Source organism: Mobula birostris, chromosome 9 (assembly GCF_030028105.1).
Source record: "Mobula birostris isolate sMobBir1 chromosome 9, sMobBir1.hap1, whole genome shotgun sequence".
Taxonomy (NCBI): domain Eukaryota; kingdom Metazoa; phylum Chordata; class Chondrichthyes; order Myliobatiformes; family Myliobatidae; genus Mobula; species Mobula birostris.
The window spans coordinates 113111104-113127733 of NC_092378.1; the positions used below are offsets into that span (position 1 = coordinate 113111104).

At 38.1% G+C, this 16630-nt stretch overlaps 1 protein-coding gene across 3 annotated transcripts in view; it reads left to right on the top strand.

The window, feature by feature from the left end:
• Positions 1-16180, top strand: part of brat1 (BRCA1-associated ATM activator 1) — a 38197-nt gene extending 22017 nt beyond the window's left edge. For 2 of the 3 annotated variants that reach the window (XM_072268625.1, XM_072268628.1), the window contains exons 7-14: positions 644-726; positions 3447-3565; positions 3860-4046; positions 4736-4809; positions 4981-5086; positions 6012-6110; positions 10826-11004; positions 12405-16179. In XM_072268625.1, the coding sequence (XP_072124726.1) occupies positions 644-726; positions 3447-3565; positions 3860-4046; positions 4736-4809; positions 4981-5086; positions 6012-6110; positions 10826-11004; positions 12405-13091 (1534 nt within the window). In that variant the 3' untranslated portion in view covers positions 13092-16179. Of the gene's footprint in view, positions 1-643; positions 727-3446; positions 3566-3859; positions 4047-4735; positions 4810-4980; positions 5087-6011; positions 6111-10825; positions 11005-12404 lie in introns of all 3 variants that reach the window. The other variant, XM_072268627.1, reaches the window with a different exon arrangement.
• Positions 16181-16630: the final 450 nt, after the last annotated feature.

Sequence of the window (16630 nt, forward strand, 5' to 3'; positions counted from 1 at the left end):
TTGATTCCTGTGAAAACAAACTAAAATATTTGTGTGATATCTCTGCCATTATCTTAACTACCAAAAGAATTACTCCTGCCTCAATCTAAGGAACCCACACAATTTTTGCTAAGGTTTTCTTTATTGCATATGTTGTGCTTGAAGGAGTCTCCTGGAGACTGGAGCTGGAGCTATCAATATAATAGTCTTTATTCAGCTTAAGCAAGTAGAGAAATCTGGTGAAAGAATGTTCGAATATTTGAAACACATTGAGTTCCAATGCCTAGATCTTCATCTGTTTCTCAGTATTAATCAATATCACACTTCCTTGATGGGAGTTGGGGTTTTGATGTAGACCAACTAACATAGCTCTGTCATCTGTAAATTTAGCCAATGCTGATATAATATCTAATGGTAATTTCATATTTGATTTGTCCTACTATTTAGTAATGAATTTTGAATGTATCTGTTATTTTTTAAATGCTTTCCTTAATGAGCTGGTAGCTTGCTCCCTTCACTTTGGTTCTGCAGCTGATGTTATAATTTTAGAAAACAATTACTGCTTGTAAGTTTTATTTAAAAAAAGTATGAAGATTGTGCTTGTATTAATGATGAGTATACTACATCCTGTTTCAGCATCTTATTTTAATGTATTTTTTAAAAGTCCACAGCCACTTAGGATGCAGGCTATGACAACAGTGCTCCAGCCACTGAATTACATCTTTAACGTAACCAGGGATGATGCAGGTACTGCTTACATAGATTTTACAAAAGCTGACTAATTCTGCCTGTGGTAATTTTGTTTTCAATTTGTAGATTTAAAAATTTAAACAGGAAGCAACATGATAATACTGAATACTTGACCATATTGTAGAAATAATTATGTAAACCCAGAGAAGTGTTTGAGAGAAGATTGATACACTATGTTTCTTCTTTTATAAGAGCTGCAGTAGACCTCAACATAAGCAGAAGGAGCCCTGTGCCTATTGATTGTAGTCTAGCATTTTCATGGTGCCTGCTTATTTAAACGATTTTAATATTTAGCCAGTGTTATCTGTGTTGTTGATTGACAGCACACAGCAGCAATCGGCAATAGCTCCAGTTAAAATTAGCCTTGCCAATTAAAATTGTCCAACTGTAAAAGGGAATTTATTGTGGCGGGGTGAAATACTGATGAATGATGCAATGGGAGAAATTCAGCAGCGATGTTTTCAAATACTTCATTTGGGGCTTTTTAGTCAAGATGAGGAATGTTCTGTACTTGGATGTCTTCCAATTCAAAAACAGTGGATGGTGAAGCCCAGAAATCATGGCCATTAGGCAAGTCCTTGTGAATTCACACAAGATTAGTGAAGGCACATTCAAAAGCCATACACTAGCAACTGATACCCAGTGACCTGTGCCAAGAGATCCTATCAAATGGAGTCATGCACTTCACTCACTTGCTTTACTTCAGCTCACCCTTATGTATTTAACACTGCTACAAGCCCCTTGTTCATGTCTCACAGTTCGAAACACACATTTTGATATTGATGCACATCTCTTATATAAAAAGGCGCCCCTTACTACTTTTCCCTTATATTCCAGTTCCTTATTTGTGACATTTTCATTTCAGACACCCAAGGACTGAAACATGATCAGCAGTGAGGAAAGCACAGTCAATCAGTCTCACTTTCGCAACCGTACAGACGCATTGGGCAATTTACTGGATGGTGTGAAAGCATAATCTGCCTGGCACATATGTGCTGCAGTCAGGGCAGGAGACAAGAGTGACATGTGTCAGCTCAGCAGAGGAGCAATTAGCCAAGTCTTGCTGTAGGGGACTTAGATACAGATTTTGATGGGGTAGGCAATGGAAAAACATTAATGGAAGTGCACGATGATTCATTGACACATCAGGATATCTGCCAGAAAGCCTATGTTTGGTATTGAGGAGCAAGAAGGTGTCAGCATCAGCTTCACACAGTCTAAACCGCTGTACTTGGAAAGCAGCCTTCGCCTTGTGGGAGCAGTAGTGAGTTATCCATTGACTCACTATCCATTGTGCGCCCAGCTGCCGTGCATTACTGTTGCTGCAGCATAATCAGAGGGCTTGTAGCACTGTAGGCAATAAATATGATCTCCAGAAGTTTACTGACGCCACTCATTCCAGGGGAGTGGGGTAATTGAAGTGGCTGGCTCCATTAAACATGAATCTTTTTTCCTCAAGAAGATATCATACATACTCTCACCAGTGCCACTCTCAAATTCTTTGTTTTCTATTCTGCTCCATTCCAAAGGAAATTCTACATTGTCACAAGCACCTGCTGTTTGCAGAAATCACAAAAGCAGCAAAACACACCATTTCTTTAAACTTTTGCAACTCATAAAATATCCAGAAAGTACCGTGATATTGTAGTAAAATCCTAACGGCATCAATCAACAACAACCCTGTGAAAGCATGAACTCCCACACAAATTTTACAATGTTGATGCAGACTTTGATTTGGTGTGATCTGCTTTCTGTTGCTGAATGTTTAGGGTTCTGAGAGGGTGAGAGCTGAAACTTGAACCTCAAGAGGGAGGGTTGGTGTCAGATCAGAACAGCATCCTTATCAGAATGTGCTTTTAACTTTTTGGAAGCTTTAATCCTGTTTGTTTCCTACTTTATGAAAATAACTAAGTAGTGAAAATGTATAGCTGAAAACTTGTCAGTGAGAAAAGACAGATTTAGTGAGGATGTTTACTTTTTTCTCTACTTTTTTCCTTAGCATTCAGCAGAGAATAAACAAAACCTGACTAATCAGTCTGAGGAGGGAAGGAGGGATGTCAGTTTGGGGATCTGGAGAATATAGTACATTAACATGTTAGAACATAGAACTGTATAGGACAGGAACACACCTATGGTGTCTGTGCCAAGCATGATGCCAAATCATGCCTGTACATGATCCAAATCTCTCCATTCCCTGCAAATTCATGTGACTCCCTAAAAACCACTTGAATGCCACTATCATATCAGCTTCCAGTACCAACCCTGGCACTGTGTTCCAGGCACCTACCACTCTCGGTGTTAAAAACAAAAATAATATGCCCTGCACATTTCCTTTATAGTTTCCCCCTCACTTTAAAGCTGCAACATCTAGTATTCAGTATTTCTACTCTAGGAAAGAGATTCTGGCTCTCTACCCTATCTGTGTGTCTTTATAATTTTATACTTCTATCAGGTCTGCCCTCAGCTTCTGATGTTCCAGAGAAAGTTTATTCAATCACTCCTTATCAGTAATACCCCTTAATCCAAAGAACATCCTATTTTTTAGTTGTTAACTTTTTAAGTGTTGTAATTAATCAATAATGTATGTTCTTTCAAACATAACACTATTGTAAAAACAGTATTTCTGGAAAAACATTCCATTTTGGATAACAAATTTTCAATATCTGTGTTTAAGCAAAATCTACATTTTGTTTAATACTGAAACACTTTTACTGCAGTACAGCTGGATGAACTTTCAAATCGCAGGGTTGATACTGAGCATCATCTTTCCAAGAAATCAACCTGCATCAGCTTGATCTGTCAGACACTTTCACATCTCTGTGAACTGTTACAAATGGTAAGTAGTTGCACTGTGCTTTAAATTAGACTGCCATCTTCTCAGATTTGGAATCTAAATCATTAACAGGAAAATAAACAGAAAATGTTGTGTCTGTCAGAGGAAATTCGATTTTATCTTTGGTTTTATCACACGGAATAAAACAACACGTCTTCTCAACTCATGAAAAATGTCCATACTTCTCCAAATGGGCTTTTAAGTATTGAATTGCAGGAGCAGAGACTAATTGTAAATCAATTTCATTATACAGCTTGTAAAATAAATCAAAAATTGGTGAATTTCTTTCTTTTTCAGCCCTCTCAGGTGATAGATTTTCCACACCAAGCCCTGATAAACTCAGTATTAACTATTCTACAGTTATGCATTGGCACTTCAGTTCCCACCACTTCAGCTGGTGTCAACATTGGCAGACATTTGATTGGATGCATTAAGGTTCAGAGAGCAGGAATGGATGTTATTGGTGCAGTTGTTCAATGTGCAGGTACGAATCAAAACAAAATATTAACAAATACTAACACTTGCCCAATAATTATGCCTTTAGCGCCTTAAAGTATTGGTCTTGCCCAGTCATTCAAGCAAAAGCATGGTTTGCTATTTGAGGTGTGCTGTGTTTTTATGTATTAATGTCTTAATAACAACGGTAACTTGGCATGCAGAACAAAATAATTAAATATGCAAATAAATTTATAGATCAATATTATTTATCCTCAGAGAAGCATCTTGAGACATTTTATTGTGTTAAAGAAACTATATTATAAAATAAGCTATTGTTTTTCCAACAGGTAAACAATGATCCGAATAGTTTTCAGTTAACTACTCTGTGGATTTATCTGTGACTTAATATGCACAATGCCAGGTTAGGAAACATTCCTCTGAAGGCTTATTGGCAAAGATAAAATTCAGTTTCATTAGAAATTTTAATTTAGCATAGAGTGAGTAAACATTTTTTGTTATAAATATAGTAAATTCAATCTTATTTGTTCACACCCCTCCCTCTACAACCCACTGCCGTCTTTTCTTGATAACCATTACTTGAATCCACTTCCTGAGGAATCCTCTGTTCAGGAGTGTGAATTTGGCTCCTGTATACTTTTGATTATGAAAATGTTTGCAGTTGTGATATTGAAATATGTTATTTTCAACAATAAATAGACCTATATTTAATTACAGTGGGAATCAAGGAAGCAGAGAATGCATTAAGCCTTCTCCTTGATTACGTCCAAAACCCAGATACAGACTGTATTGTGAGTGTTATTTTGTTTTATATACAGATACATAATATTTCAGTGTAAATCTTTTTATTCACATGATGCATAGCAGTAAAATAATTATTTATATATTTATATATATTTGTACCAATTTGTTGCATCACATGTAAAAGCTTAAGTAATTATTCAAAGCTAAATAATGTTTAGGTTTTGAAGAAAACTCTCCATGCTTTACTTCAATGGATCCTACGCTGCTTCAAAGCTGGAGATACTCATATGCCTGAAAATGAGTTTCAAGAGTTCTTACATGGAGGTAAGGAACTGGCATATATTATGGCTATGCACTAAGCAGCATTTTTAATGTTGTTGGAGCTGCTTCTTAAACTGATCCCTGCTATATCCCGTGTAGCTCAGTTCAGAAAAATAAGTCAGAAAATAAAATGTAGCTACTTGCCTTTAGTCTGTGCTGGCAGTTTGTACATTCTCTGGTGGTCAGACTGTGAGCAGAACATGATATCTGGTTTCCCAGCAATCAGATCCACGAAAATGTTAGAGGACCAAATTTCATAAGTCATTTTCAGTTATGCATTTGGCCTAGTATTGGCACCTCTTCCTGTCTCATCTGATTATCCTATTCTGAAGATTGTGTCTTCGACAATATCATTTCTTTTTGGGTGCAGATCAAGGTAATCATGACAAACTTATTTAATGATACTGCCTAGTTTCCTTTGATATTAGATTAGTTATGCGCAGCATTTATAAATAATGCATAATATTTACACCAGCAAGAATTCATTGTGTAAAATTACCTCATTAACATTTTTGTTTGCTGACAAACTTAAAAAAAAATTCCCCTCTGTACATGGGTAAGGAAATTTTGCTTTTCTTCAAATAGGTTTTCTTGCAAACCTTTTTGGGTTTAATATATTTAAAACTGATGCCAAAATGAATTTAGAGAGAAAATTGTATTATTTTATTTTTTAACTTCATTTAATCATTGTGCCAAAAGTATTTACAAATGAGAGCTTATAAACTACTTTATATTTGGAAAATTTTAGTAAACTATAATAGTGCAGAGCATTTTCACTTTGAATCACTGGTCCTCTTACAGAATGCATAAATTTTGTTTGTATGTGGTGTACAGCTGTTGAATATAATCTATTTGAGGCTTCCAAAACTGACATGGTCTATGTGGATGTATCTCAAATAATGTTATGTTTTTTTTCACTATGTTGTAGATTTCATATCAGTAATGAAAAAGCGACTATTCGATATTCATTGGGAGATTCGAGATTCCACAGCTGAATTCCTTGGTGAACTGTGCTTCCATCTTAAAGGTATTAGCCTTCTCACTAATGGAAAATATTGTTCCGATATATGTATCATTAATTTAACAAGGATTAGCAACAGACACAAAATTCTGAGGAACTCAGTAGGTCAGGCACCATCTATGGAAAAGAATAAACAGTTGACATTTCAGGCTGAGACCTTCTTCAGGACTGGAAAAGAAAGAGAAATTAGAGTAAGAAGATGCAGGTAGGGGAGGTGGCAGGTGATAGGTGAAACCAGGAGAGAGGGAGGGGTGAAATAAAGTGCTGGGAGGTTGATTAGTGAAAAAGATAAAAGGCTAGGAGAGGACAAAAGACCATGGAGGAAAGGGAAGGAAGGTGATGGGCAGGTAAGGAGATAAGGTGGGAGAGGGAAACTGGAATGGGGAATGATGAAGGGAGGGGCATTACCTCAAGTATAAGAAATTGATGTTCATGCCGGGTTAGAGACTGCACAGACAGAATATAAGGTGTTGCTCCCCCAACCTGATTGTGGCAGTAGTGAGGCCATGGACTGACATGTCAGAATGGGAGTGGGAAATAGAGTTGAATTGGGTGGCCACCAGGAGATCTTGCTTCTTGTGTTGAATGGAGCAAAGGTGCTTGGTAAAGTGGCTTCCCACTCTACGTCAGATCTCACCGATATACAGGAGGGCACACCAGGAGCTCTGGGGTACAGTAGATGATCTCAACAGACTCAGAGATGAAGTGTCACTGCACCTGAAAGGACTGTTTGGGGCCCTGAATGGTAGTGAGGGAGGAGGTGTAAGGGCATTTGTTCCGCTTGCAAGGATAAGTACCAGGAGGAAGATCAGTGGGGAGCGAGGAACAGACAAGGGAGTTACGTAGGGAGCAATCCCTGTGGAAAGTGGAAAATGGGGAGGAGGGAAAGATGTGCTTGATGGTGGGATCCTGTTGGAGAGGGCAGAAGTTACAGAGGATTATGTGCTGGATGCAGATGCTTATGTAACCCTAGGGTTCGGCTAGCGGCTTAATCTAGGGGAAGACAGCCTCTGGCCCGGCCAAACCTGAGAAACCTTGTTTGGGTGGATGCTGCGTGATGTGTTCCCCTGTTACAGATCAGTACCACAAAATAACAAACAGTACACAATATGCAATTAAATGATTGAGCTTTATCATTCTTAATTTGACTATAGGGTTAGTAAAGAAACAAAAAAGAAAAAGAGCCCATTCTCACGAAACAGTCTAATGCGCAAAGTTGGAGGTCACTGTTTTCCTGTCTGTTCGTTCTCCATTGATTTTCCCTGGGTGTTGACTCCTAAACCCCATTTCAAATCCACTCCGTCCTGCAGTCTATGACTTCCCCATTCTGGTCTCTTCTCTCTCCATCTTCTGCCAAACAAAAGACCACAAAACCTTCGCTCGGGCACACAAGAAAGAAAAGTATCTCCCCTCATTGGCCAGCGCACATTCCAAAGCCCCCGTTATCTCTAGTCATAACCCAAACATTGCACTACAGAGAAACCACTACATGAGCAGTAAAACCTTCCCCAGGTTGTTACACTTAAAAATAACATAACATAAAAATAACATAAGCTTACTCAATAAATAGTAGATTAGTCAGTTAACAGTCAGTTCATAGGTGTTAATTTACTTACTATTGTATGATAAAGAGTGCCGGATTGGGAAGATTCTTGCAGAAGTGTGCTCTATAACCAAGCTCTCATATCTTTTCTTGGACTAACAAGATTGAGCCAGACGGAAGCTGATACTGGAAGTATAAAAGTCTTTCTTCAAAACAGTAGATCTTCTGGAGAGAATCCAGTTTTCTCTCCTCCCGTTGTGTTTTATACCATGTAAATGCAAAGGCTATAATAAATGATTAACACACAAAATGCTGGCTGAACTCAGCAGGTCAAGTAGCATCTATAGAAATACAAACGTTTATAAATAAACTGTCGGTGTTTTGGGACTGGAAAGAAAAGAAGAAGCCAGAATAAGAAGTTGAGGAGGAGGACGAGTTCAAGCTAGAAGGTGATAGGTGAAGCTATGTGGGAGAGGGATGGGGGATGAAGTAACAAGCTGGGAAGTGATAAGCAGAAAAGGCAAGTGGCTGGAGAAGGAATTTGATAGGAGAAGAGAGTGGATCATGGGGAAAAGGGGAAGGTGGGGGGGCACAAGGGGGGGGGGGGCGAGTGAGGAGAAGAGGTAAGGGGCCAGAATGGGTAATTGAAGATGAGGGAAGGGGGAAAAGATTACCATAAGTTGGAGAAATCGATATTTCAGGTTGGAGGCTACGTAGGGGTGTTGCTCCTCCAACCTGAGAGAAGCCTCATCGTGGCAGAGGAGATGACCATGGGCTGACAAGTGGGAATGGGGATAGGAATTGAAATCGTTGGCCATGGGGAAATTCTGCTTTTTGTAGATGGAGCTGAGGTGCTCGACAAAGCAGTCCCCCAACCCACATCGTGTCTCACCAATGTAGAGGAGACCGCACTGGATATAGTAGATGACCCCAACAGACTCACATGTGCAGTGTTGTGGAAGGACTGTTTGGGACCTTGAATGGAAGTGAGGGATGAGGTGAACAGGCACTTCTGTCATTTGCAGAGACAAATGACAGGAGGGAGAATAGTGGGTAGGGACAAATGGACAAGGGAATCATGGAGGGAGCGATTCCTACAGAAAGCATGTGGGGAGGTGAAGGTAAAGGTGTGCTTGGTGGTAGAAGATTTGGAGAATAATGTGTTGGATGTGAAGGCTTGTGGTGTGGTAGGTGTGGATAAGAGGAACTCTTGTCCCTGTTAAGGCAGCAGGAAGATGCGAACATGATTGTCAAGACAATGGATGAGATGTGGCTGAGGGCAGCATCAATGGTGGAAGAAGAGAAACCCCACTCTTTGAAGGAGGATATATTTGATGTCCTGGAAAGGGAAGTCTCATCCTGGGAGCATAAGTCTCATCTTGGGAACTGAGGAAAGGGTATGGCATTTTTATAGAACTGGTGGAGAAAGGTTCAGGTGAATTTAAGGGCAGGGTGGAACTTGGAAGCGAAGTTCATGAAATTGCCAAGATTAGCATGGCTACATGAAACAGCACCAATGCAGTCATCAGTGTAGCACAGAAAGAGTTGGAGAGCATTGCCAAGTTGCATGGACTGTTTCATGTACCCAGCGGAAAGGCGGGCATAGCTGCGGCTCATGTGGGCGCCTAATGGCTACAGCTTGAGTTTGGAGAAAGTGGAAGGAGCCAAAAGAGAAACTGCTGAGGAGGAGGACCAATTCCAACAGGTGGAGGAGGCTCCTGGTGGGAGGGGACTGTTTGGGTGTGTTGTGAAGAAAAAATCAGAGGACTATAAGGCTTTCTTGATGGGGGGTAGAAGTGTATAAAGCTGGACATCCATGGTGAAAATGAGGCAGTTGGTGCCAGGGAATTGAAAGTTCTTGAGGAAATTGAGAGCATGTGAAGTGTCGCGGAGATAGATGAGAAGGGACTGAACTGAGGGGATAAAAGGTACGCGGACACATTCAGTGGGGCAGGACCAGGCAGAAACAAAGGCCCTACCTGGACAGTTAGGTTTTTGGATCTTGGGAAGGAGGTAGAAACAAGCAGTGCAGGGTAAGGGCACTATGAGTTTGGTGGCTGTGTATGGGAGATCTCCAAAGATGATGAGCTTGGTTAATCTGTTGGAGACAATTTTCCGATAGTACTGAATGGAGTCCTCTTGAAGCAGTAAGAGGAGGTGACCTCTTCAAGGTGGTTTTCCCATCCTTCCAGTCCTGATGAAGGCTCTTGGCCTGAAACGTCCATTTTCATTGATATGCTTGACCTGAGTTCCTCCAGCATTTTGTGTTGTTTTGGATTTCCAGCATCTGCAGGATCTCTTGTTTAATAAATGGTTAACTACCATTTCAGTGGCTATAATCAATTACTTAGCTTTAGTATTTTTAATTTAGACAGTAACTTTTCAGAATTACATATTTACAATGTAACACATCCCAATTAGCAGAATTCCTTTGAGTATTCAAACACAGCTGATCTAAGTGCTTCTAAGTATAAACTCTAGACATGAAAAGTATAGTTCTTTTGTTACAGTACTGAGGATGACTCCCGGAATATACACAAATGATTCTGTAGGTGCTGCAGATCCAGGGCAGCACACACAAAATGTTGGAGGAACTCAGCAGCTCGGGCAATATCTATGGGGAGGATAAGCATTTGAGATTTTGGGCCGAGACCCTTCATCAGTCTTGATGAATTTTGCATGTGTTTCCTGAATATACAACTAGCCAGAGTATTATGTGACAAAATAGACATGTCCTGAACTGTGCATTAAGTGGCATGCATGTGCCTTTGAATAGTGTGTTAAGTTAGAAGATGGCCACTTGATGCCTTCCCTGGTCTCATCCTGAAGTTCTCAATGACCACCATTAACATTAACATGAATGTATTGTCATGCTCCATGACTGGGTTTGATGGCCTTCAGTTTCAGTTGAAGCTAATCTGTGGACAGGTTTTATTTCCTGAAGACTAGTTCTCATTTAAATTAATATCTGCGATCCATAGTTTCATATCTCTAGATTAATCCCTAGCAGCCACATTTAAGGATGAGTTGAGATCAACACAGTGCAGCCAATTTCTTAGTGAAATATTTTAAGTTAGGATGGGCAAAATGATTGATCATGCTAAGGCTGGTATTATCAGTTGTAGGAGGTGTTCATTTGTACTGGATTTTAATTTTGACTCTTTTGTCGTTATTTCAGCTGTTCAGAATTTCTCTCTGTTAATTTGGACCTGTGGACTTCCTCATCTTGTTTTGGAGCTGCTTTCAGATCCTGAAAGTTATGTCCGTGCAAGTGGCATTATTGCAGTGGGAAAGATGGACTATCTCTCTCCTAATTGGCAAACTATATCAAATGAAAATAACTTCACAGCAGTGAAGGTGCATTATATTTTTGATTATATTTTACACCTGCCTATGTTTTGGTTAAATTAATCATTTTATTTTGACTGCTTTTCACATTACCAAAGGGTTTTGGTGAATGGGATTGTTCTTAGCTTAGGATATCCACCAAAAGATGTGCAAAGGGCTGAGACTGTATTGTGTTACACTTAATACTGAACTCTGAAGGACTTGGCTTCTGCTTTATCCTTCTGATCTCACTATAGCTAAATTGAGAGCTGACTTTGCAATGAGATGTCATTCCTCTCGCACAGGTTGAGTCCCACCAGAACAATGTAGGGGTCTAAGGACAGGCAAGTATAACGGCTGAACAAAGAATTAGATTCTGCATTGACTGGATGGAAGCGTTTTACAAAGTAAATACCAATTCTCCATCTGATCCTCACATCATAGAGATCACACGCAAAAATGGGACCTAAATTGGTGGCTGTTTCGTTTTGAATGAGTGCTTGTGCCTCCGCAGTGCGTAGAGAAGAAGGTGCACAATATAAATTTAAATAAATACAAATGCTCGTTGCTAGAAATGAGTGTAAAATCCCAACATTTATTTGGGAAAGTCATGGCAACTATTATTTATGGCATGAATAGTTTATATCAAATTCCCTCATCACTTAAATAATTGGAACTAAAATTTTATAGTTTGAATTATTATTTGCTAATATAATCCATAAAAGATAAATGAAGGTAGTAATTTAATTATTATGTTTAAGTAAATACAATTTTCAATATTTGTATCCAAAGGTATTTTCGAAGTTCAAAATAATTTTTATTATCAAAGTACATGTATGTCACCATATACAACCCTGAGATTCATTTTCTTGCAGGCATACACAATAAATCCATAATAAAATATTAACCATAATAGAATCAATGAAAGACCGCACCAGCTTAGGCATTCACCAGTATGCAAAAGACAAACTGCAAATACAAAAAGAAATAAATAATAAATATGCAATAAATATCAAGAACATGAAATGAAGAGTCCTTGAAAGTGAGTCCATAGGTTATGGGAACATTTCAATGATGGGTCAAGTGAAATTATCCTCTTTGGTTCAAGAGCCTGATGGCTGAGGGGTAACAACTGTTCCTGAACCTGGTGGTGTGAGTCTTGAGGCTCCTTTGCCTTCTTTCTGATGGCAGCAGCGAGAAGAGAGCATGTCTTGTGTGATAGGGCTCCCTGATGATGGATGCTGCTTTCCTGTGACAATGTTTTGTGTTGATGTGCTCAATGGTGGGGAGGGCTTTATTCGTGTTGGTTTGATGTAAGCACTGGATATTTGCCTTAAAGATTTAACTCATTTATACAAATTTAAATTTTTGTTTTATGAAATGGCACAGAGAACATTTAAAAGCAAGTAACATATATTTTTGTCTTCCAGGGAAATATTCTTTCGTCTTTGTTGGATATTTTGAACCAGGATACAGAGGGCTTTCCTAGAAGGGCTGTGGTTAAAGTGTTTGTTGATTGGGTGAAAAATAGCCACAAGCTCAGCTCATGTGAATTGGTGGATGTGGTTCCTGTTGTTTTAAAGGTTGGAAGCAATGATTTGGATTGGGAGGTCAAACTTTACAGTTTGGAATTGGCCGAAGCTTTCATAGATGGATCAACATTCGACTTATCATTAAGTCCATATGCTGTTGCATTGCCAAGTAACACATGTTCATCACAAGTGCGAGGCTTTCTACAAAATCTCTGTGATCTAGGAATTTTTGATATCTTATTTCATGCTTTGTGGGACTGTGATAGACCAGTGGCTCAGAAAGCGTGCAAGATATTAATGAAACTAAAAATGACTGCTTCACATGCTGACAACATAGAAATTGCCAAGATTCTTAATGGAAAAGAACCAAACAGTGAAAGTTTCAACAGCTGGCTTTCCCTAAATGATCTAAATTTGAAAAATGTGAATGATGCAGTGAACGTTTTGATAGCACTAGATTTGGAATACCAACACCAATACCTCGCATGTAGCAGTGATCATATTGAGAGTAGTCTTCAATCTCTGCTACAAGACATATTGGCCACTGCTGAGAACTCTGAAGAAAATGATGCAGACTGCTACTGATCTGCCTAAACTGCATTAAAAAAAGAATTCTATAATAAGTATGCAACTTTTATATAAATAAAATCATATACAACTGATTTCTGGACTTCAGCTTGAATATCTGGCTTTGGTCAACAAATTTATTTGATCAAAGAATACCATCTGACAAATTTATAGGATGAACCATGAAGTCAAAGTTATTGAAGCTAACAAGGAATTAGACCTATCCAGGTGAATGGTTGAGCCTACACACATTGTGAGTGAGTTTAATCTACCTTGTTAGGACCTTGCACCTTATTGTCTACTGGCTCTGCATTTTCTCTATACCTTGTTACACTTTATTCTACATTTTGATATCATTTTACCTCATTCTGCCTCAATGCACTGAGTAATAATCTGAAGTGTTTGAACATTATGCAAGACAAGCTTTTCACTGTGCCTCAGTACATGTGACAATAATAAACCAATTCTATTTCCGTAATGAGAACTGAACTTGTTATGGTTGATAAATTTATTATTCTCTTCTTGCATTTCACAGTTATAAAACAATAAAAATAATTGTATTTGGACTTTTTTTTTCTTAAGTCTTTGAAAATGAATTGGTCTTTTTCTTGTGGAACACCATTTGTATTTAGTTTCTTCACAATTACATTCTTAAGCTCATTAATTTTCAAATCTCATAAAAGTCAAGCAAAACTTTACACAGAAGCGGGTTCCTTACCCAGCAAAGAAAAGAAAATTAGAGGATAAATCAAGAGAATGTAGTCTGGGGATATTGTGCTTCCAGTCTGAACTGTGTTGATTAAAGTATTTTAGAGGTACAGGTAGGGACATGAGCTGTGAATATTCTAGAGTATGAAATATGGGGCCTTGGTGAAATGGAAGGTAAATTAGTTGATTTCAGAGTCAAAAGAAATTTAAGATTGCACATTAGCCTGAATGGGCTGCCAGAAGGTTGATAAGGTCTAAATAAGACATAGAAATGTAAGTTGAAGCCAAAACATTTAACAGTACCTTTACCCTGTGACATTATACACAGTGTCCACAATAAAATTGTAAACTAAGCATTTCAAAAAAGCTGGACTATTATATAAGCAGATTTACATTTGCTGGCATCAGCATTTTGAAGTTAAAGTGTCGTTTAGTATTCTCACTGATATAATTTAATGACCATTTGAGTTATATTCTGTTCGAAATTAAACAGATGTTTTTCATTGCCCAAAGGACATTTTTCAAATGTAGATCATTTGAAAGCAGAACCGAAAATGGTGGCTGCACGCTGCTGTTTTGAATCAGTCTAATTCACTGGTAACACTAATTTCTGCCGTTGTTGGCTGTAAAGTTCTGATTTCAATAAGATTTATTTTAGCTTAGTTCAGTCAAATTTTGTTGAAAGCTTGTTAATTATAGAGAATAAACATGCTATTAATTTTAGTGTAAGTATTTTTTCACTGAAGAATATTTCATTCTCAGTTAACTATATCAGAATCATGTTTAATGTCGCTGGTATATATCATGTAATTTGTTATGTGGTAGCAGTACTTTGCAATACATAATAAAATTAAATTACAGTAAGAGGTATATATATTTTTAAAAGTTAAACAAGGGGTGCAAAAAGAGAAGAAAAAAAGTAGTGAGATAGTGCTCATGGGATTAATGCCCATTCAGAAATCTGAAGGCAGAGAGGAAGAAGCAAATCATTGAGTGTGCGCCTTCATGCTCCTGTACCTCCTCCCTGATGAGATGGGTGATGGTCTTTATTCATGGATGCCACCTTTTTGAGGCATTGCTCCTTGAAAGTGTCCTGGATGCTGGGGAGGTTAGTGCCCATAACTGAGTTTACCATTTTCTGTAGCTTATTTCAATCCTGTACAGTGCCCTACCCTCCCCCCAGCCCATACCAGACAGTGATGCAATCAGTCAGAATGCTTTCCACGGTACATTTGTGGAAATTTGTGAGTGTCTTTGGTGACATACCAAATCTCCTCAAACTCCTAATGAAATTTTGCTGCTGTTGTGCCTTTGTAACTGCATCGATATGTTGACACCCAGGAACTTGAAATTTATATATTTTGGTTCTGCCACAGTTCTGGTAGTATCTTGTTTGTTTCTGCATTTTGATCCTTAAGGCTCACAAATGTTGCTCTTTACTTTCCTGTAAATGATGGAGAACTTAATTTTCATTAACTGCCATATTCTAAAATTAACTTGTTTTTTTCCCCTGCAGGCACTGCATGATGTGCTAGAAATTTCCTGCAGTCTCCTTTAGGTTTTAAATTTAAATAACCACTCTGGCCAGCATTTCACAACCTTAATTAACCTTTTTTTGATTTTCTCCTTTTGTATTTTCCTCAGTAATCTTTAGAGATAAGGATCATCTGAGCAATCTTGGCCTTTGTCCTATCCATCAATTCCCTCTTTGCAATTTAAAGCTAACCTGGTCTCTGTCCCAGATCTGAAGAATGGTCTTTGATCTACACTAATTGTGCTTTCTGCCTGATATACCAAGTGTTTGTTTTATAGTGTCAGCTTTTTAAATAAAAACAATGATTTCATCTCAGAAATAATTCATTTTGTGGAACGTTTTTGGGGTAGTTTATTGTGAGATCTCATGTAAATGTAGTTTTTAAAAAAGAGAGTCAGATGCAGACTGCACTGAAATCAAAACTATTTGTCAGATTATTTCTATTAAGTATCGCTGGCTCCCTTTGCCAACTCATTTTATCAAGTACATTTGTGTTCAAGTAGTGTAGAATGACGTCTGGAAGAGGTCACCTAAGTATTGTCTAAAAGGAATTATTGAGTGTGTTGATAGGAGAGAGCTAAGTTAGCACAAGTAGCTTGATCCAGAGTATTATACATTACCGTCGCATGTTACCTTCCCCTCAGAAAATGTTTGTCTTAGTGATTCCCAAGAGTCAGTGTTCCTACTCCTATAAATTAAACAAGTATTATTAGGCCAAACTAGTTAGAATTCTTTACAAGTGTTTATTTTTACTAGTAGATTTGGGTATAAGAATTTCCAGGGTAGGTTTGTTTAAATAGAATGTAATCATGATACCGTAATATTAACCCTTGTACTTTTTCATAGCATGCATATAAAGTAAAATGACAGTGGAAATTTATTGGAAAGCATTTTATTTGTCAAAATTTATTTGTGCAATGCTGTATGTTGGTATTTGGCAGTGAAATGACAATTTATTAACATGAAATTAATCAGTTAGTCATCTGATCAAACAAAATTGCGGGGAATGAATTGCTGAAGAAACATAAGACACCATATTGGTTTCTTTTTATAGTTTAGATGTGTGATTGTAAGAAGATAGGAGGTTTTAGTTATGATGTAAATTTGCTTTTCACTATTATGGACTCTCCAACTGAAGGGAAGGAGATATCTGGAGTAGCTGATTCCCTCGTAAGTGAATTGGAAGTACCCCTTCTCCAAAGAAACAAAATGCCTGTATCAAATTTTCACTTAATAAGAACTACTTCAGCAAATTCCAGTAAGATATCTCTTGCCAAGATTCATTATTCAAAAATATTAAAGTGCTTAAACTCTT